The sequence below is a fragment of the Ovis aries genome, chromosome 19 (assembly GCF_016772045.2).
Source record: "Ovis aries strain OAR_USU_Benz2616 breed Rambouillet chromosome 19, ARS-UI_Ramb_v3.0, whole genome shotgun sequence".
Taxonomy (NCBI): domain Eukaryota; kingdom Metazoa; phylum Chordata; class Mammalia; order Artiodactyla; family Bovidae; genus Ovis; species Ovis aries.
In genome coordinates, this window is record NC_056072.1 from 11662347 (window position 1) to 11685064 (window position 22718).

The 22718-nt window shown below is 40.0% G+C and overlaps 1 protein-coding gene across 2 annotated transcripts in view; it reads left to right on the forward strand.

Annotated features, from left to right (window-relative positions):
- The first annotated feature begins 15 nt into the window (after nt 1–15).
- OXSR1 (oxidative stress responsive kinase 1) overlaps nt 16–22718 on the forward strand; it is an 85091-nt gene continuing 62388 nt past the window's right edge. For both annotated transcript variants that reach the window (XM_060402086.1, XM_004018228.5), the window contains exons 1-2: nt 16–413; nt 18356–18468. In XM_060402086.1, coding sequence (XP_060258069.1) covers nt 344–413; nt 18356–18468 — 183 coding nt within the window. In that variant the 5' untranslated portion in view covers nt 16–343. The remainder of the gene's footprint in view (nt 414–18355; nt 18469–22718) is intronic.

The following is a 22718-nucleotide window of genomic DNA, read 5'->3' on the forward strand; positions in this document are numbered from 1 at the left end:
AGGGAAAGTTTGGCCAGTGCGTGGGGCTGAGGTGGAGGGCGGGACAGAGGGGCTGGGCCCAGGCGAAGCTCTTGTCGCTGCTGCTGTGGAGGCCGAAGCCGGGACCTGGGCCGGGGAGGGGTGTGCCGGCCGCAGAGGAGCAAAGAGGCGAGGTTCGCGGGTGCTTCGAGCCCCGCACCGCTCTGCCGCGCGGCCACCCAGCGCCAGGCGCCGTCCGACCCGTGGCTGTTCGCTAGGCGGTTGGTGGGGGCGCGGCGGCAGCGGTTGGGGGTGGGGAGAGGCGCGGCGAGGAGAAGAGAGAGGTCAGTGAGTTTGCGGGAAGACCGAGTGTCGTGCCGCCGTCATGACCGAGGACTCCAGTGCCCTGCCCTGGTCCATCAACAGGGACGATTACGAGCTGCAGGAGGTGATAGGTGAGAGCTGGCGCCGCGGAGGAGGGAGGCGCCGCGCTGGGCGGCGGGTGACGCGCCGGAACGTGGGGTCCCGCGGGAGCTCGGGGAGCGCAGGACTCTCAGATATTCGTGGGCGCTCGAGTGGCCCGGGTGTTGGTAGGGCGCGTGGTGAGGCTCGGGGTTTGTGCAGCTCCTGCAAGGCGTGGAGGGGATTTTGAGAGGCGCGCCTGTGCGGCGAGGTGGGGTGGGGTCTGGGAGGCTCGTCAGAGATTTGTGTGGCGACAGATGTGTCTGAGACAAAAAAGAAAAGTGAAGATGTGGGACAGGCTTTTACAAGGCTTTGCGAGGAATGGGGTATTGCAATTGGGGGCTAGGTCATCTATTTGTGGGGTGATAGATTAGGGTGTTTCTGTTCAGTCCTGCATCCGCGTGAGAACCCGCACGAAGTGCCAGGCATGGCTCGGGTGGAACTGGGGAGCCTCTCCAGGTGAAGCTGCAGGTAAGGCACTGAGCGACGTAGACCAACTTAGGACTGCTTGGAATTGACTTGCCAGCCAGGGAGGTAGATCTAAGTAGGCAAATAAAAAGAATTACAGGTTTTGGCAGGTGCTAGCAAGGGAACAAGCAAGATGTTCTGAGAGACCTAGTTGGGGCCATTTCAAGGAAGATGCTTTTTCTGAGGTGTTCACATGTAAGGTGAGCTCTGAAGGATGAGAAAGAGTCTTGAGGGCCAAGGGAAGATTGTTCCTTACTGAGAAATGAGGAAATGCAAAGGCCCCAGAGAAGGGAAAAAGCTTGATATGTTTTAGGACCCGAAAGAAGACTGGTAAGGTTAGAAAGGTAAGAGAGGAGCCAAATTTTAGGGGCCTTCTCAGCCAAAGTGAGTGTTTTGAAATTTTAAGTGTTTTGGAAGGCTTCAAGCAGAGACATGATAAGATCCAACGGTGGTTGTGTGTGGAATGGATTTGAAGGGGGTCTGGGAATACCAGCTGGCAGAGATCGCAGCTTGCACAAACATGAATAGTAATTATCAGAGAGGCACAGTGACTGGGGGAGGGTGGGGACTGGGGATAAGGGGAGTATTTGTCGGACAACAATAATCTAGTGATCTTAGAAATCAAAAGGGAGTGGGTTTAGCTAAACAGAAGCTCGAGTCAGCGAACATCAGCGGACCCCTGTGTATTGGAGGAAGAAGATTGTCTGCTTTGCTTTCAGATCAGCATCCTGTCCTAAATTAGTTTTATAGCAAAGAGTGGCTGAAAACTCCTTAGCTGTCTTGGGGGTTGGGGAGAGTGAGTGTTTATTGCATTGTGTCAGTGTTTAGAGAAACTTTGTCACATTTCTTTCTTTTTTTTTCTCCCACTTGCTTCTTGTATCAAAACAAATCTGGGGTAAGATTTATGTGAAGACATCCAGTCTTTTTCCTTAAGCCGCTTCATGGATCTGGTCCTTACTGTGTGCCGCATCTTTGGTGTGTACTGGTTCATTCTAAAAACTGTTTCTGAGTACCTCCATTAGAGTTTCATACTGAAAAAAGGGATTAAGTGGGAGATTCCAAAACGATGTCTAAAAAAGCAAGGAAAAGGGGTCTCTGTCATTTTAGAAGAGGAATTTTGCTTTCCCTTTCCAGTAAGGTGTACATCTTTCTAGGGTGGAGAGTAGCATTGTGGTTGTTAATGCTTTTGGTATTCAGGTGGCACAAGGCTCTAGAGCTTTAGAAACTTATTGATTTGCTATTCTCAGACCAATAGAGTGTCTGTGAGTGAGCAAAAGGGAGGCTCAGCCCTCTGGGGTAGGGTTAGTCATCATCTCCAAAAGTTAAGAACTCTCAGGTGATTTGACCACTTTATTTTTAAAAACAACTTTACTCAGATATAATTTCACCCATTTTTTTTTAGTATAAAATTAACCCATTTTAAAGTGTAAAATTAAATGATTTGAATAAATGTATTGTGGTGCACCAATCAGTATAATCCAGTTTTAGAATATTTTCATCACCCCATTGAGATCCCTCATGCCTGTTTACAATTAATCCCTGTTCCTATCCCCAATTTCAGGCAATCGCAAACCTTTCCAACTCCATAGATTTGCCTTTTCTGGACATGTCATGTCGATGGGATTGTATAATATATAGTGTTTTGTGTTTTGCTTCATTCGCATAGCATAACATTTTTTCATTTTAAAAACAATTTGTATACCATAAAATCCACCTGTTTTAACTGTACAGTACTATCGTTTTTTTTTTTAGTAAATTTACAGAGTTGTTCAGTCATCACCACAATCCAATTTTAGAACATTTCCATCATTCCAAAAAGATGCCTCATGTCCATTTGCAGTCACTCCCTGTTTCCACCCCCTGCCGAAGGCAACCACAAATCTACTTTCTGTCTCTATAGATTTGTCTTTCCTGGACATTTTCCCATAAATATGATCATATAATACGTGATCTTTTGTGTTTGGTTTCTTTTACTTGGTGTAATGTTTTTTGAGGTTCATCCATATTGCTGCCTGTGTTAGTACATTATTCCCTTTTATTGGATACCTTTTGATGGACACTAGATTGCTCCCGCCTTTTGCCTATTTTGAATAATATTGCTGTGAGCATTTTGTATCAAATCTTCAGGTGAACATGTTACATTTTTCTTGAGTGGAATTGCTGGGTCATATGATAGATTTATTATATGCTTAACTTTTTAAGGAACAAATTTTAAAGTGACTGTGCCATTTTACATTCCCTTCAGCTATGAATGAAGATCCCTTTTCTCTGCATCTTTGCCAGCATTTGTTGTCTGTCTTTTTGATTAAAGCCGTCTTAGTGGATGTGAAGTATATCTGATTGTGGTTTTGTTTCGCATTTCCCTACTGACTAATGATGGAGAGCATCTTTTCATGTGCTGATTTATTAGCTTTTCATGTCTCTTCTTTGGTGAAACATCTATTCCAATCATTTTCCCGCTTGGGTTGTCCACTGGGTTGTTCTCTTCTCATTAAATTATAGAGGCAAGTGTGAGTGTTAAGTGTCTATTCATTCTGGATATGAGTCCTTCACCTGATACACGATTTCAGATATTTACTCTCAGTCTTTCCATTTCTTTGGTAAGGTGGGACAGCAGGGGGTCGGGACTTGCTGGATCTTAGTTCTCTGACCAGAGATCCAGCGCCGCCCATGGGCAGTGAAAGAGCCAAGTCCTAAGCACTGGACCACCTGGGAATTCCCTTATTAGAGCATTCCTCGCCCCCCCCCCCCAATTTTATCATTTTCTCAATGGTGTCTGCTAAAGCATGGAAGTTTTGAATTTTGATAGAGATTACTGATTGTGCTTTTGGTCTTGTATCTAAGAAATCTTAACCAACCCAACATCACAAACATGTTTTTCCTATATTTTCTTCTAAGTGTTATAGTTTTAGCCCTTAAATTTAGTCCTCTGATGTATTTTGAGTTAAGTGTTTTGTAAGGCATGAGGTAAGGTTTTACAGATAAAGACGCGTGCGTGCATGCTCGATCACTCAGTCGTGTGACCCCGGGGACTGTAGCCCCCGCAGGCTCCTCTGTCCATGGTGTTCTCCAGGCAAGAATACTGAAGTGGGTTGCCATTTCTTCCTCCAGGGGATCTTCCCAACCCAGAGATCAAACCCAGGTCTCCCACATTGCAGGCAGATTTGTTACAGTATGAGCCACAATGGAAGACTTAGAGATATTATAAAAGTGCAGGAGATGCAGGAATTGAACCTGCATCTCCTGTGTTGGCAGGCAGATTCTTTAACCACTGAGCCACCTGGGAAGCCCAAAGACACAGACATAGAAAGGTTAAATGGCCTGTCCAAAGTCAGAACTAGTTAGGGGCACAGTCAGTACTGGTGTCCAGCTATTGCCTAATCCAGGATTCTTGTCCTTGCATCTGCATTTTGATTGATTTTTGGAAGTAACTGAAAGATGGTGGTCATTGTCCCACCTTAAAGGAAATATCCTTATAATGGGGGAAAAAAAAAAAAACTTGGAGCAGATTTTTTTTGTAGATAACCCTTTTAGTTAGATTTATTCTCTTTTGCATATCCTTTTGTCATTTTTAAAGTGTTCTTTTTCTTGCTAATAAGTTCCTGCTACTGCTAAGTCGCCTCAGTCGTGTCCGACTCTGTGCGACCCCATAGACGGCTGCCCACCAGGCTCCTCCATCCATGGGATTTTCCAGGCAAGAGTACTGGAGTGGGGTGCCATCGCCTTCTCTGAATAAGTTCCCAGAAGCTCCTAAGGTACTTCCACTCCACTCTTCACACACTGTGTCTCACTTTATCTTCTCAAAAGGGAGGAAAAAAAGTTTTTCCTTGAACTACAGCTTAGTGCAAGCAGCAGGGGCCAGTAAAGCTGCACAGTTATTCTAACTTTGCTTCATGCTGAAATGTTTGAAACACAGTATTTTGTAATAAGCTGTAAGTAATTTTCAAAATGAATTTTTGTAATTTCTCCAGATTATACTCTTTTTTTCAGGAAACATGATCAAAGTCTGGAAAAAAAGGCTTGAGGGAATCTTTTGAATATCTGTTTTCAAAGATTGTATTTTAAGGAAATAATATAATGGTGTCTCCTTTCTTATCAAAATACATATTTATTTGAACTATATAATTTTTTTTGCATGTGCTTCTTAGAGCTGTATTTGTGGGGTTAGTTTCTCGTGCTGTTTTGTCCTCTCATTTTTTAGCAAAATCCTATAGAGCAAAGAAAATTCCCTTCCTAGAACATAATAAAAAAGTGTATAGGTTGGGAATTCAAAGGACTTCCTTTTAAAAAATTCTGTGATCTGAAGCCTGTTTTGGCGAGAGTCTGAAGTTCTTGAGTATGATTACTGGTGAAAGATGTGCCTTGGTCTCACAGTAGTCGTTCACCTTCTCAGTGTTTCTGCGCTCCTTCCTGGTCTCTGCTGTTGCATTAGAATTTCTGGCCAGGAGTTCTTGATGTGTGTTGAAGCAACTGAAGAGTATGGACTTTGGGGTTAGACTGACCTGGAATTCAAATCCTGGCTTTAGCTCTTGTTACCTATGTGATCTTGGGCAATTTATTGGTTTTGGTTTCCGGTTTTTGTCTGTAAAATGGGGATAGTAGTACATTTGTCATTGGGTCTGTTGTATGGAATTACAAGTGTAATTGTTTATAGGAAGCTTTTAGCTCATATTTATTACTCCATACTGATGATTGTTATCCCTTTTTTTCTCCTTCTTCTATTTCTTACTTTTGGTACTGCCATAAAATGTGAAATATCTCATGATTTGAAATCCTCTAACACTTGTAATTTTGTAGTATTTTGAATCTGTTCTCATGTTTATTGGAACATCACTGCATCTTTTTTTTCTCACTTCCAGATCTCATTCAAGTTTAGATCGCTTTGGGGATTTATTCTGGACATGGTAGTACAGCTGTGTAAGGCCCTGGATTGCCCACAGTACAATATAGTGGCAAAGTGGGAAATCAGTCTGACAAGAGCTTTGCCATGTTGCTTTTGTTATCATGCATTTTGAAAAACCTCAATAAATATTTAGTGTTTACCTCAGCCTAGGTTCAGAAAATTGTTCTTTAAGATCTGTTTTTAATAAGGTGTGATTCACCAACCTCTGATACTTTGGTGAAGGCATCCCACTAAGTTTATTCTCTACCACCTCCCCGCCTTTTACATTTTCATCAGTTGTTCACTAGCTACACATTTGATGTCTAAAGTATCAGTTACCAAGTACAGATTGCGGGATCCCACCCCTAGCTCCTCCATTAATGTGAAAGACATTATGTTCTGTTGATAGAGTGATGTTTAATGGTTAGTGTATTTTCTCCCCTGATTGGAAGACTTCACTATGATAACATTGTCAGGAAGCCACATGGAGCTAACAACCTCATAGGGTTGTATCAAACAGGGATTGCATTTGACTCTCTGTAATGGAAAACAAATAGTAGTGGCTTAGTAAAATACTTTTTTGACTCCTTTATATGACAAGAAAACTGAAGTGGCAAGCCTGGGTTCCATGAAGCACCCAGACTCCTGGTTTTTCACTCCACTTCACTTAGCACTGGACTTGCATTCTCAGAGTTGCAAGATAGTTGTTCCACCCCTAGCCTGTGCTTGTGTTCCAGACCAGAAGAATATGGAGAAAGGACAGAGTCACGTGACAGCTCAGGTGGTTCGCTTTCAAAGGGCTTTCTTTCCTGGAAGCCTTACTCAGTGACTTACATTTCCATTTTATTGGACAGACTGTGTCATTTGGCCATTTGCAAATGAAATGATGCTTTTTATCCAAGCACATTATTATTTCAGACAAAGTAGGTCAAAGTTCTGTTATTAAAGAAGGGAAAATTGTATGTTGGATAGGCAACTAAAAGTGTTGGCCTCGTGTTTTTTTGTTTTTGTTTTTTTCAGATTAAAATAGTTAAATAAGACATTGCAAGTAAATAATTTAACCTGACACAAAATAATCAGTTAATAAATGTTAGCTTTAATCTGAAGAGACAGTTGCCTACCAGTTAAGAGCATGGTGTTGAAACATCATGTAGTTCTGGTTTCTAGGCCCTTCCGTGCCCCTCAGTAATTAATGACCTGTCTTACCTTTGTTTGTCTTGCTTTGTAAGATCAATAATACCTAACTCATGGAATTATTGTGAGAATTAGATGGGAAAAAAATGCATATGTGCTCAGCATAGTATTTGGCACACAAAGTAAGAGCTCAGTAAACGTTAACCAGTGCTTATGACGGTAATGATGAGGTAACAGCCCTGAAATCTTTGTATGGAGAACGAGCATGATTTTTATGATATTTTTGTGTTTATTCTGCCTCAACTGAGCAGATTTTTTTCTTTAAAGTGTATGCTACTACTCAATTGACTAATCCATTCACCAAATATTTACTGACTTCCTTTTGTGTGTTAGACACTATTTTGGATGCTAGAGATAACAGCAGCAAAGCAGACAGAAATCCCTTCTTTTATGGACTTTATAATCTGGTGATGATGAAGAACAAATAAAAGTAGAGGAAGGGATGGGAACCCCTGGGGATAGAGATGAGTTTTAAGTAGGTCAAGGAAAGCTTTCCTGAGACAGTAACATTTGCAGAAAGACGTGAAGGAGGTGGCGAAGCGAGCGTTGTGATTATCTGCAGGAAGTTTGTTGCAAGCAGAGGGACCAGCAGGAGCCAAGTTTTGGAGAAGGAGCATGCTTCTGTGACTAAGGAGTAAGGAGACAGGGGTGGCTGGAGCAGAGGGGAACAGGGCTGAAGGGATCCGGAGAGTAAGGTGGTAGGAATGGGTGGTCCTGGCTGTCAGATGGTGTGAAGCCTAGTAAGTCCTGGCTTTTGCTTCACATACAGTTTTAAAAGGATTACCTAGGCTGAGAGGTGGAAAATAGTTTTGTGAGGGTATAGGAGTGGAAGGGGAGGTTATCTGGGGGAGAGAGGTAGTAATGGAGGTGATGAGAAGCGGTAAGATGCTGGTATAATATATTTTGAAGTTAGAGATATGCCTTTGAATTAGATATGAGAAGTATCCAAGATTTTTTGGCAGGAGCATCCGGAGAGATAGGGTTACTATCCATTGAGATAGAGATCACCAGAGTAAACAAGAGAGATGATTCATTGTAAAACCATCAGGCTTCTTGAATAATTACTCAGAGCATATGGCAAAGCGACTTTATTTTTATCTTTGTATGGAGAACAAACATGATTTTTATGATAATGACTGCCCTTACAGGTGTTTCTGTAAAGGAGTTTTAATTTTCACTGTGACTCTGACAAGAGGGCTAATTGAGAAAAAAGCTTACAAAATTGTATATTCTTGTGCTTCCCATGGTTCAGGTGAAAACGCCTTAGTCATCTTTCAGAATGACCAGCCTGGACTAGCTCTTTAGTGGCTGTGTAAACCCTTACTAAAAAATACTTAAAATCTTTATAATACATATCTGTTATAGTGATGTTTGGTCAGAATTTGGGGGGGGAAATATCTGCAGTTGATTTGGTTCATTTGATTTATTTTTTCCTCACAGGTAGGAATAAGTCCACATTTTCGCTTACTCTTTATTTCAGGATCTAGTTAAGTGGAGAGAGACTGGAACTAAATTTTTTTAGTTCCCCTCATGCCTTTGGGCACCTCCTTTTCTGTCTCAAGGGATAACAGTACCCAGTTTGAAGGATTTCAGAAGAAAGCTAGTCATGATTTTGCACTCTGATCCATTCTGGTATGTAACGTACTCTAATGCAGCAGGTAAAGAGTCAGCTCGGAGAGGACGGAAGAGTGGAAGAGTGGGGACCTGGGGGATGGTGTGTGGAGGGTGGGCAATATATAGAAATAGTCAACTTCTGAATTAGGATGCTTTATTGGAAATGGTGTTACATTGTTTTACAATCATTTCCCATTATATTATTCTTCATATTAGGCCATTCCTTTTTGAGGGCATTAGAACAGTAACTTTCACACATTGGCTAAACCATTCCTATCAGATAGCATTTACATATTTGCGTGTGTATTTACACTGAGACAAAAGTTTTACAAGATAAAATTTGCGTTTTAATTTTATTGAAGTATAGTTGATAGATGATATTTACTTTTATTATGTGCAATATGGACTTCCCTGGTAGCTCTGCTGGTAAAGAATCCACCTGCAATACAGGGGAGCCCGGTTCAATTCCTGGATTGGGAAGATCTCGTGAAGAAGGGATAGGCTACGCATTCCAGTATTCTTGGGCTTCCCTGGTGGCTCAGATGGTAAAGAATCCACCTTCGATGTGGGAGACCTGGGTTTGATCCTGGGTTGGGAAGATTCCCTGGAGGAGGGCATGGCAACCCACTCCAGTATTCTTGCCTGGAGAATCCGCACTGACAGAGGAGCCTGGCGGGCTACAGGCCATGGGGTCGGCAAGAGTCGGACACAGCTGAGTGACTAAGCACACACATGTGCAGTATGTCCTGATGGTTTCTAATTTGATTCTGCTTAAGAAAAAATGGTGGTTGAAATCCAGTAAGTTGACTTAAGGTTTGAAAAATTAAGGAACCTGCTCTAAAGAAGAGAAAGAGAAAATAGGTATCGAATGGTACTTACATTATGAAAATGCAAATTTGAGTAGAATGTGTCTTATAAAATTCAACATGCTTTCAATATTTTTCTTCCCTATGCCTTCTTTTGTCAACATTTTGGTGAAATTACCTTTTTATTTGGAAAGAAGATGAGAGAATGGAGAGGAAGGAGGAAAGGTTTAATGATTTGCACAGTTTTTCTTTTTATTGTTTACAGTTCATCTCTATCCAAGGCTGTATGTGCAGGAGAACTGGTGATTAAAACATGGAAAAAACCTACAATTTAAATGGTATGGGTGAAAATGGGGAGTTGGTGAGGATAATTTATCCTCACATGTTTTGGTAAAGATTCATGTACTTTAGAAGCATAATAAACCTTCCCTATGCCAAATTCCCGGGGGGACACAGCTATGTTTTTTGACAGTTAAACGTCTAAGATGATAGGTAAGTAAATGAATGATAATGACATTTATTGAACATTGCTTCACTTCATGCTTGCTAAGTCATTTCAGTCGTGTCTAACTCTTTGCAGTCACATGGACTGGAGCCCACCAGGCTCCTCTATCCATGGGATTCTCCAGGCAAGAACACTGGAGGGGGTTGCCTTGCCTTCTCCAGGGGATCTTCCCCTCCCAGGGATCAAACCTGTGTCTCTTAGGTTTCCTGAATCAGCAGACAGGCAGGTTCTTTACCACTAGCATTTCCAAGCATGTAGTCAGAGAACCCAGTTATTGTGCTAATGGCAGTGGAGCTAAAGTTTGAATCTGAGTGTGTTTTCCATGGAGCTTCCTGAAGTTCGGTGAGTTTTGAATTGTGCTTTAAAAGGAGGGGGAGGTGTGGATTAATATGTAGGGAACAAGGTGGATGACTTGCCCAGAGGAATGGAGATGGGGATAAACTAAATTGCATCTGGGATATGGAAAGTAAATTAAAGTGTTGAACTGTCAGGAAGTATAGTATCAAGTAGTGGCTATGGTTTAGTAATCTGAGGGGTGATATTGTGCAAATGGAGTATGAAGATTATTAAGATTAACAGATGGATTGAAGCTTAGGCAGGTTTTTTTTTTGCTATCTGTGGAACTTACTCATAGCTAACTATATGTGTACTGTACTCATTTGTGTGCATGCGTGTATGGTTCTGTGCAGTTTTATTACAGATGTATGGTTGTGTAACTACCACTAAATTCAAGATACAGAACTGTATTCCACCACACAGTCTCTCAGGCTACCCCTTTAGAGCCATCCTAACCTGTCTACTCAGGCTTCCCAGGTGGAGCTAGTGGTAAAGAACCTGCATGCCAGTGCAGGAGACAGGAGAGACCTGCGTTCGATCCCTGGGTTGGGAATATCCCCTGGAAGAGGTAATGGCAACCCACTCCACTGTTCTTGCCTAGAGAATCCTTATAGACAGAGGAGCCTGGCAGGCTACAGTCGACAGGGTCGCAAAGGGTCAGACACACGGAAGCAGGCACGCATGCACAACCTGTTTACCCACGTCCCTTATCCCTGACAACCACTAATCTATTCCCCATTGCTGATACTTTTGTTATTTCAAGAGTGTCATAAAATATGTAACTTTGACGTTGGCTTCTTTCACTCAGTGTAATGCCCTTGAGGTCATCCAAGTAATTGTGCGTATCAACAGTTTGTTCATTTTTATTACTGAGTGGTATTCCTCTGTGTGAATGCACCATATGTTTAACCATTCTCCTATTAAAGGATATTTAGGTAGTTTCCAGTTTTTAGCTATTGTGAGTAAAGCTGCTGTGAATATTTATAAGCAAGTTCCTGTGTGAACATGTTTTAGTTTATCTCAGATAAATACCAGGCATATAAATGCCAAATTGTACAAATTCTTTTTTTTTTTTTTTTTTTTAGTTTTAAAAGAAATGGTCAAACTGTTTTCCAGAGTGGCTATACTATATTTTATATTTCCACCTAAAATGCATGAATGATGCAGTTTTGCCACGTCATCAGCATTTGGTGTTATCACTTAAAAAAATTTTTTTAGGGCCTCCCTGGTAAAGAATTCACCTGCCAATGCAGGAAATACCTGATTCCTAATCAGGTTCGATCACTGATCTGGGAAGATCCCACATGCTGCAGAGCACCTAAGCCGATATGCCACAGCTGCTGAACTTGTGCTCTAGAGCCTGGGAGCCGGAACTCCCGAGCCCACATGCCACAGCTGCCGCAGCCCAAACGCCCCAGAGCCCATGCTCCGCAACAAGAGAGGCCACTGCAGCGGGAAGTCTGTGTACCACGGTGCACAGAATAGTGAAGAAAATGTAAAGTTGAGGTGGTAGAGAACCTGCGTGCCAATGCAGGAGACGTGAGAGACCTGGGTTTGATTCGTGGGTCGGGAAGACCCCCTGGAAGGGGACCTTTACTCACCGCAACTAGGGAAAAGCCCGAGCAGCAGTGACGATCCAGCACAGCCAAAAGTAAATTAATGAAACATTTTAAGAAATTTTGCTTTAGCCATTCTGTTAGGTTATCCCGTCTCTGTTGAATTGCTTTTGTACCTTTGTCAAAAATCACTGTGTTACATTTGTGGGAATCTATTTCTGGGTTCTCTGCTCTGACGTGTATGTGTGTCTGTATCTGTCCCTCTTCTTACACCAGACTATCTTGATTACTGTAACTATAGAATATGTCTTTAAATTGGTTTGTATGAATACTTCAGCTTCATTCATCTTCTTTACTATTCTGTTAATTATTTGAGGGCCTTCCTTTTTCATATACATTTTAAAATGGGAAAAAAAAAAAAACCCCTTGGAGTAAGCTTGTCTATGTGTACAGAATACCTTGTGAGGATTTTAATAGGAATTTCATTAAACCTGTCAATTAGGAGAGTACTGACATCTTTACTACATTGATTTTTCTAACTCATGAATATGGTGTCTCTCCCAGTTATTTAGGTCTTTTTGTTTTCTTTGGTGTTTTATGATTTTTGGCCTACAGATCTTGTCCTTGTTTCATTTTGGGGGAACTTGTAAATGATTCTGTGTTTTAAGATTTTGGTTTTTACTTCGTTGTTAGTATCTAGAAATGCAGTTGATTTTTGTGGGTTGATCTTTTATCTTACAACCTTGCTAAGCCCTCTTATTAGTTCCAGAAGCTTTTCTTATGTGGACAGTCATGACCTCTACAAACAGGGACAGATTTATTTTTTTCTCATCTGAAAGTGAAAGTGTTAGTCACTTAGTTGTATGTAACTCTTTGTGACCTCATGGACTGAGACTCTCCAGACTCCTCTGTCCATGGAATACTCCGGGCAAGAATACTAGAGTGGGTTGCCATTTTCTTCTCCAGGTGATCTTCTGGACCCAGGGATTAAACTTGGGTCTCCTGCATTGCAGGCAGATTCTTTACCATCTGAGCCATCAGGGAAACCCAATCTAATCTGAATACCTTTTATTTCTTTTTCATGCTTTATTGTGTTGTCTAGGACTTCCAGATATATTGAATAAAAGTGATAAGAATGAACATCCTTGGGTTTTTCTCAATCTTAGAGGGAAGCCAGTCTTTCATCAGTATATGTTAGCTGTAACTTTTTTCTGTAGGTGTTCTTTTTTTTTTTTTTTTAACTTTATTTTACTTTACAATACTGTATTGGTTTTGCCATACATCAACATGAATCCACCACAGGTGTACATGAGTTCCCAATCCTGAACCCCCCGCCCACCTCCCTCCCTGTACCATCTGTAGGTGTTCTTTATGAGACTGAAGAAATTCCCCTCTATTCCTTGTTTACTGAGAGCTTTTTTTTTAAAATCACGAATGCTCTTGGATTTTTAAAAAATGTTTTTTGCGTCAGTGGATATGATCTTATGACTTCTTCTCTAGCCTGTTGATGTAGTGTATTACACTGTGTGCTTTTTGTTTGCTTTTATATTATATCAAAGTAGCATACCTGGAATACTTAATACTCTATTGCTGGATTCAATTAGCTGATCTTTTCTTAAGGATTTTGCAGCTAAATTCATGAAAGATATTTGTCTGAAGGTTTGTTGTTTTTTTTCTTGTGACGTCTTTGTTTAGTTTTGGTGTTTGTAATACTGGCTTCATTAAATGAGCTGGAAAATATTCCTGCTTCTTCTAATTTTTCTAAGTTGTTGAATTATGAGTTAAAGTTGTTAGTAGTTGTTCTTTTTAAAAGAGATCAAGATATGTCACATAACATAAAACTAACCATTTTACTTCAAATGACCATTATATCTACTACTGTGGGCAAGAATCCCTTAGAAGAAATGGAGTAGCTCTTAGAGTCAATAAGAGTCGGAAATGCAGTACTTAGGTGCAGTCTCAAAAATGACAGAAACATCTTTGTTCATTTCCAAGGCAAACCATTCAATATCACAGTAATCCAAGTCTATCCCCCAACCGCCAATGCTGAAGAAGATGAAGTTGAATGGTTCTTTGAAGACCTACAAGACCTAGAACTAACATCAAAAAAAGATGTCCTTTTCATCATAGGAACCTGGAATGCAAAAGTAGGAAGATAAGGGATACCTGGAGTAACAGGCAAGTTTGGCCTTGGAATACAAAATAAAGCAGGGTAAAGCCTAAGAGTTTTTCCAAGAGAACTCACTGGTCATTGCAAACACCTTCTTCCGGCAACACAAGAGACGACTCTACACGTGGACGTCACTAGATGGTCAGTACTGAAATCAGATTGATTATATTCTTTGCAGCCAAAGATAGAGAAGCTCTATACAGTCAGCAAAAACAAGACTTGGAGCGACTGTGACTCAGATCGCTCCTTATTGCAAAATTCAGACTTAACTTGAAGAAAGTAGGGGAAACCACTAGACAATTCAGGTATGACCTAAATCAAATCCCTTATGATTATACAGTGGAAATGACAGATAGATTCAAGGGATTAGATCTGATAGATAGAGTGCCTGAAGAACTATGGATGGAGGTTCATGACATTGTACAGGAAGCAGTGATCAAGACCATCCCCGAGAAAAAGAAATGCAAAAAGGCAAAATGGTTGTCTGAGGAGATCTTACAAATAGCTGAGAAAAGAAAAGCAAAAGGCAAAGGAGAAAAGGAAAGATAAACCCATCTGAATGCAGAGTTCCAAAGAATAGCAAGGAGAGATAAGAAAGCCTTCCTTGTGATCAGTGCAAAGAAATAGAGGAAAACAACAGAATGGGAAAGACTAGAGATCTTTTCAAGGAAATAAGAGATACCAAGGGAACATTTCATGCAAAGATGGGCTCGATAAAGGACAGAAATGGTATGGACTTAACAGAAGCAGAAGATATTAAGAAGAGGTGACAAGAATACACAGAAGAACTATACAAAACAGGTCAGGACCCAGATAACCACGATGGTGTGATCACTCACCTACAGTCAGGCATCCTGGAATGCGAAGTCAAGTGGGCCTTAGGAAGCATCTCTACGAACAAAGCTAGTGGAAGTGATGGAATTTCAGTTGAGCTATTTCATATCCTTTAAGATGATGCTGTGAAAGTGCTGCACTCAATATGCCAGCAAATTTGGAAAACTCAGCAGTGGCCACAGGACTGGAAAAGGTCAGTTTTTAATTCCAATCCCAAAGAAAGTCAGTGCCAAAGAATGTTCAAACTACTGCACAATTGCACTCATCTCACACACCAACAAAGTAATGCTAAAAATTCTCCAAGCCAGGTTTCAACACTATGTGAACTGTGAACTTCAAGCTGGATTTAGAAAAGGCAGGGGACCAATTAAGATAAATAACTTAATTAAAAAAAAAAAAGGCAGGGGAATCAGAGATCAGATTGCCATCATCTATTGGATCACTGGAAAAGAAGAGAGTTCCAGGAAAACCTCTACGTCTGCTTTATTGACTGTGCCAAAGCCTTTGACTGTGTGGATCACAACAAACTCTGGAAAAATTCTTCAAGAGATGGGAATCCCAGACGACCTGACCTGCCTCCTCACAAATCTGTATGCAGGTCAAGAAGCAACAGTTAGAACCGGACATGGAACAATGAACTGGTTCCAGATTGGGAAAAGAGTACTGTCACCCTGCTTATTTAACTTATATGCAGAGTACGTCATGCGAAATGCTGAGCTGGATGAAGCACAAGCTGGAATCAGGATTATCAGGAGAAATATCAATAATCTCAGATATGCAGATGACACCACCCTTATGGCAGAAAGTGAAGAAGAACTAAAGAGCCTCTTGATGAAAGTGAAAGAGGAGAGTGAAAAAGCTGGCTTAAAACTCAGCATTCAAAAAAACAAAGGTCATTGCATCCAGTCAATGAAAACAATGACAGACTATTTTCTTGGGCTCCAAAATCACTGAAGATAATGACTGCAGCCATGAAATTAAAAGATGCTTGCACCTTGGAAGAAAAGCTATGACCAACCTAGAGAGTGTATTAAAAAGCAGAGACATTACTTTGACAACAAAGGTCCGTCTAGTCAAAGCTATGGTTTTTCCAGTAGTCCTGTATGGATGTGAGAGTTGGAATGTAAAGACAGGTAAGTACCGAAGAATTGATGCTTTTAAACTGTGGTGTTGGAGAAGACTCTTGAGAGTCCCTTGGATAGCAAGGAGATCAAACCAGTCAATCCTAAAGGAAATCAGTCCTGAATATTCATTGGAAGGACTGATGCTGAAGCTGAAACTCCAGTATTTTGGCCACCTGATGCAAAGAACTGACTCATTGGAAAAGACCCTGCCTGAATTTGGGAAAGATTGAAGGCAGGAGGAGAAGGGGATGACAGAGGATAAGACGGATAGCATCACTGACCTGATGGACATCAGTTTGAGCAAGCTCCAGGGATTGGTGATGGACAGGGAAGCCTGGTGTGTTGCAGTCCATGGGGTCGCAAAGAGTTGGACACAACTGAGCAAATGAACTGACTAAACCATTTCTAAGTGTAAAATTTAGTGTTTTTTTCTTTTTTAGAATATTTGCAGTGTTTTGCATTCATCTTCATTGTTTTATTCCAGATCATTTTCCTCACCCAGAAAGAAATCGTACCCATTAAGCAGTAACCTCCCATTCTCCTCTTCTCCTAACCTTTGGTAACCACTAATCTGTTTTCTGTGTTTATGGATTTGTCTGTTCTGGATATTTCATAGATACAGAGTCATAGAATATGTGGTTTTGTGGTTGCTTGTGTCACATGGTGTGTTTCCAGTGTCCGTGCCTGCTCCTTGGCTTACGGCCCCGTTACTCTGACCTTTGCTTTCATTGCTTCACCTTCTCTGACTTGACACTCCTGTGCCTCTTCAGTAAAGACCCTTGTGATTACAGTGGGCTCACTCAGATAATCTGGGATCATCTTTCCACCTTTATTTTAATTTAATAACATTTGCAAAGCCTTTTTGCCATTTATGGTACCATTTACTAGTCTCAAGGATTAGAATGTGGTTATCTTTGGAGAGGGGGTGGGTTAATTATTGTACCTACCACAGGGATTTTAGAGTTTTTACTATTATCCCACTTCTCCCTGAGGCGCTGTTCTTTTTTTTTTTTTTTTTTTTTTTCAGTCTCTCTGTTTTAAATTGAATAAACTATTGACTTTATCCTCAAGTTCACTAAATTTATCCTGTGTTACCTTCATTTTTTTTATTGAGCTTCTCCAGGAAGGTTTTTTTTTTTAAATTTTGGAAATTATGTTTCAGTTGTGTAATTTCCAGTTGGTACTTAAAAAAAAAATAACTTCTCTTTCTTTGTAGAGATTTTTATATTTTTAATATTTGTTGTCAGATAATTCTTAACTGTTTATTGAAGCATTTGTGTGATGGCTGCTTTAAAATTCTTGTCAGAAATTCCAACTAGTGATTCATTTTAGTGTTTGCATCAGTGTGATTGTCTTCTCATTCAAGTGTGCTTTTCCTGGCTCTTGCTGTGACAGTGTGATTTTCTTTTTTTAAATTATATTCTGGACATTTAGGATATTAATGTTAGGAGACTCCTGATCCTATTTAAAATTTCTATTTTAGTAGGCAGCTACTCTGCTTGGGTTTAGTGTGTAAGTCCTGGCCTACTTTTGTGAGCTCTGTAATTCCTGTGATAATTGAGTTTTCAGAGTTCTGGCAGTGCTGTTCTCCTCTGCTTTATTCTTCTGGCCCCGCAGGGACTCCTGTTTAATCTCTACAGGTGTTACCTGGACTGACCGGTGGGTGTCTGTTCAGTTCCCCCAGCCCCCCAGCCCCCACCCCAGGTGTGTGGCAGGGAACTAGTTGTCCCTTTGGTGAATCTGGTCTGTTGTTCTCTGGGTTTGGGGTGCAGACGCTGCTGATGCTGATGCTGTGGACTGGTTGGGTTGTCCCGATGGGGACTGAGAAATATATCTTCTAGATCGCTACTGAGCTTCCCCTTTCACAGTACTTTATCCAGAAAGGATGTTTCACATTTGTTTGTTTATTTGTCTTTCTGTCCTGGTTGGTGGTTCTGGGAGGCAGGCTCTTCTGGTGTCCACTCGTACACGGATAGGTAGGAGATAAAATAAAAACCCAGGGAACTCACAATAATGCTTTTCTGCACATCCTGAGGGTCCTAGCCAGTCCATCGACTTCTTTCTACCTCTCTGATTGTCTGTTTCAGATTATCTGTATGATTGTCTGTTGAATTATTTCTACGATATTTAATTGTATTTAGAAGAGAAGAGCAGGGAAATGTGAGCCTATACTAAAATATTCTAGAACTTCTAGAAGTCTAACGATTTTTGTTTCGGTGTGTGTGTGCTGGTATTTATTGATAGTTCTATGAATGGTCAAGGCTTTTGCTTTTACTGACACCCTACTTTTCAGAGTGTTTCTCTACATCTGTTGTTGAGTGTTAAGAACAAGTTAAGAACTATTCTTTTGTTTAAATTGTGTGCCCTTAAATTGTGTAGGAGTCAGAAATGTCTTGTTTTAATCGCTGCCTCTTTTTATTTACTCATTTTATTTATTTATCTTTAGGGAGTGGAGCAACGGCTGTGGTCCAAGCAGCGTATTGTGCCCCTAAAAAGGAGAAAGTGGCAATCAAACGGATAAACCTTGAGAAATGTCAGACTAGCATGGATGAACTCCTGGTATGCACTTCTTATATTTCTTGTACATTCATGTTAGAGTGGGAAATAACTTGAAGTTTTTTACTTTTTTTCAAAATAAACTTGTGATTTCTTCATTAATAAGTATTGCTTATTGTAAAATTCATAAAAGCCAAGTAACTAGAGAGGAAGAAAATTAGTTACAATTCTCTCATTCTGAGATTGACACTAAATGTGTTGTAAGTGCACATTTAGTCATCTTTGTATTTTTATGATGATAATATCATATACTTTTTCTTGTCTTTAAAAAATTTATCATAGAATTCTATGTCTATAAATATGAATATGGTTTCAGTAGGTATATAGTGTTCTGTTGAATATTTCATCTAACCTGTTCTCTGGTATTGAATGATTTTTGTGTCCTCTTTATTGTTATAAACAATGCTTGCTTGCTTCTTTCTCTGTTTAAAATAGTATCATGCAGTTGTGATTCCTGGGTCAAATGGAGCATCCTTTAAAAGGCTTTGGCCTTCTAGGAACGAATCTACATTCTGACCATTGATGCAGGATGAGAGATAGAATGACCCAGCAACATTGGCTCCTCCAAGGGTCAGGGAGAAGAAAGGGGGCCCCAGGAATCTAGAGCTGTATGAGATTTCTGCAATGTTAAGAACCATCAACACAGGGATTGTTTTGCAGTTCTTTTATACTCCATGACACCTAGAGTAGTTTTAAGTATGTAGTAAGTATTCAGCAAGCGAAATAAGATAGTTTTTCCACATCATTTGATTTTTCAAATCCTCAACTTCTTTGGCTTAAAATGCAAATATATCTATCTGCTTCTGCTTTGTATACCTCATGAGGTTTTTCTTGAAGATCAAATGACATAGTACTGGAAACCATAAACCACCATTCAAATGTGAACTGATATTGTTAAATTGTTAAATAATTTCTCTAAGATCATGCACAGTTATAGTAGAAAGGGCAGAAACTAGGACTGGGATGATTTGTCAGTCCAGAATTTTTTTCCATTGTCCCAGATTGGGTTTAATTTGTAGTATAACTGTGATACAGAGATAATATAATTATATATTGAACTTTCAGCAGATGAGGCAGATGTATTTCATCAGGAATTGGTAATGCATATGCAGAAGCTGAAGAATTGGGTTGTTAGAGTGATCTTGAGCCGTTTGGTGAGAGAACACATACTTGGGAGGAGATGCTGATTGAAACACTATGTGGTGTACTTGGGTTTACAGCTGCCAGCAAGGACCTTAGAGCACCACTTGGACATGTGAACTGCAGTGATCATAAAAGATGCCTAAATTGTAAACTAATTCTTCTTACAGAAAAATGGTATTTTTAATCCATATATTAACACTGGAATTTGAGAAGTCCAATATGAATTCCTATCATTTGCCAGTTACTTTTCATAATCCATAAGGATGGTATAAAGAAAATGAAAGTCTTATTATTTACTACTTTATGACTAAAGCAACTAAGGCTCAAAGTTTAAATAACTTGACTAAGTTCATATGACGGTAACAACACTTTTTCAGTACTAGGCGTTAAAGTGTACTTTAACCTCATAAACATCTCTGAGATAGGTAGTAGCTCTACTCTGTAGATGAGGGAATTAAATCATAATAAGCAACAGAGTCTGGACTAAAAAACCAGGTTTTTATGACTCAAGTCTACTATTTTTTTTAACTTCATAAAATACTAATAAAATGATTAAATCTTAGTTCAAAAGTGTAAAGAGCATCTCTTCTCAAGTATCGTTTGACATTCTTGAAAGTAATATTTGTGTTATTACACTAGGGCCTTACTTTCAGAGGAATGCAAATTTGATATAGCTTAGTGAAAGGAAAGAAATTGGTTAGACCTTTATAAAATTTGTCCACATATTCCAGAAATCTTTACATTGCATATATAATATTTGCAAATTAACAAATAATAAAGATGGGGGAAAGTGATTTAAAGTGACTTCAAAATAATTGGCTTTCTTAAAATAATTGGTGCATATGCAGGTAGGATTCCACTCAACCCTGAACAAGCATCAGAAATAAAAAGAATGCCTGATTTGTGGTATTTGTGGTAGTGTTAGGACTTGAGATCTAAGTGCCAGTGGCTCTGTATCTAAAAGATACAAAGGCCTTCAGTTTATCTTAAAAAAATTATCAGCTCAGCGTACTCAACTTTTGATGTTGTGATTGTAAGATTTTTTTTCAAAACTGTCTTCATTATAATGCAGAAAGGATGCTCTAGGTTCTCTGGAGAGTACTGATGTAAACCAGTTACAGGTGTGTATTGTGCGTGACGGTTACTAGTGAGGAGGCAGTATATTATTCCTTTCTCTTGTCAAAATGTTTTCTTGTCTGACAATCTTTGCAAAAAGCGAGATCACAAAATCAGCTAGTAGTACATTTATTTTCTCCAGAGATTTTACTCACAGACTCTAGGAAAGGCATAGAATGCAGATGATTGAGATTTTTCTCTCCTCTGATAAATGCTTGGACTGGATTCATTGGACAAACATCTGAGGGGACCATTAAGAGGCTTAAAATGTCTTTTCTTCTATCATAAAGCTCACAATCTGGTTGAAGAGTTAAGGTTCTTGTCTGCTGTACAAGGCAGAGTGTGACAACGCCTCGGAAAAGTTTGAATACTACGTTGAAGTACAAGGTAGAAGCAAACTCCCAGTTACGAAGGTGGAGACCTTTGTGGAGATGTTTGTGTCCTGGGCCACCCGGGCTGGGAAGACTTTGAAGAGGCAAAGATGGAGACCCTGCTGGTCAAGGGTTTAAAATCAGCAAAGGATAGCATATTATCTAATAACGTTATGAATATGTTGATAAAATATATATTATATATATTAATGTAACTGAGACGTTTTCATAAAACAGTTCTTAATTATATTATATGGAACGTACTCTGATTTTTTATCCTGTTTTTGTCTATTTTTTAATGTGATCCACTAAGTTTGTTTCATGACCCATATGAGTTGCATCTCATAGGTTGAGGAACACTGGATTGCACAAAAAGATATTGAGACTCTAAATTCAGGGAATGACAATGGAAAGAAAGACACAAATTCTGTCAAAATTTTATATATTGAAAAGTTGTTAGTTCTAGAATGAGCACTTCATGATGGCAGAGACTGTTCACTCTGAATGGATGAATGAATGAATAAATTAACATACTTGGGGAATGAGAGTGTGAAGTGAAGGAAAATCAACTATGTTGGAGTAATTAGAAAACCAGGGGGATTGCAACACTATTTACAGTAGTTAGAACATGGATGCAACCTAGTGTTCATCAACAGATGAATGGATAAAGAAGCTGTGGTACGTATATGCAATGGAATATTACTCAGCCATGAAAAGGAATGCATTTGAGTCAGTTCTAATGAGGTGGACGAACCTAGAGCCTGTTATACAGAGTGAAGTAAGTCAGAGAAAGATAAATATCTTGTGTACTAATACATATATATGGAATCTAGAAAGGTGGCACTGAAGAATTTATTTGCAGGGTAGCAGTGGAGAAGGCAATGGCACCCCACTCCAGTACTGTTGCCTGGAAAATCCCATGGATGGAGGAGCCTGGTGGGCTGCAATCCATGGGGTCGCACAGAGTTGGACACGACTGAGCGACTTCACTTTGACGTTTCAGTTTCATGCATTGGAGAAGGAAATGGCAACCCACTCCAGTGTTCTTGCCTGGAGAATCCCAAGGATGGGGGAGCCTGGTGGGCTGCCGTCTATGGGGTCACACAGAGTCAGACACAACTGAAGCGACTTAGCAGCAGCAGTGGAGAAACAGACCTAGAGAACAGACTGATGGGTGTGGTAGGGGTGGGGGAGATGGAGAGGGTGGGATGTATGGAGAGAGTAACATGAAAACTTACAATACCATAGGTAAAATAGATGGCCAGTGGGAATTTGCTATATGACTCGGGGAATTCAAACAGGCTCTGTGACAATCTAGAGGGGTGGGATGGGGAGGGAAGTTCAAGAGGGAGGGGACATATATATACCTATGGCTGATTCTTGTTGATATTTGACAGAAAACAACAAAATTCTGTAAAGCAATTACCTTCAATTAAGAAATAAAAGAAAAAACAAAGCCAAAGGGCAAAGAATAGAAATCGCGATGAATGAGTTTTGTTTTGTTTTGTTTTGTTTTTAATTTTTATTTTTTTTTATTTTTTTGATGAATGAGTTTTAAAAAGAAGTGAACAATGGTCATTAAAACATGGCTTTAGAAAGCCTGAGGTAGAGCACTAAAAATTC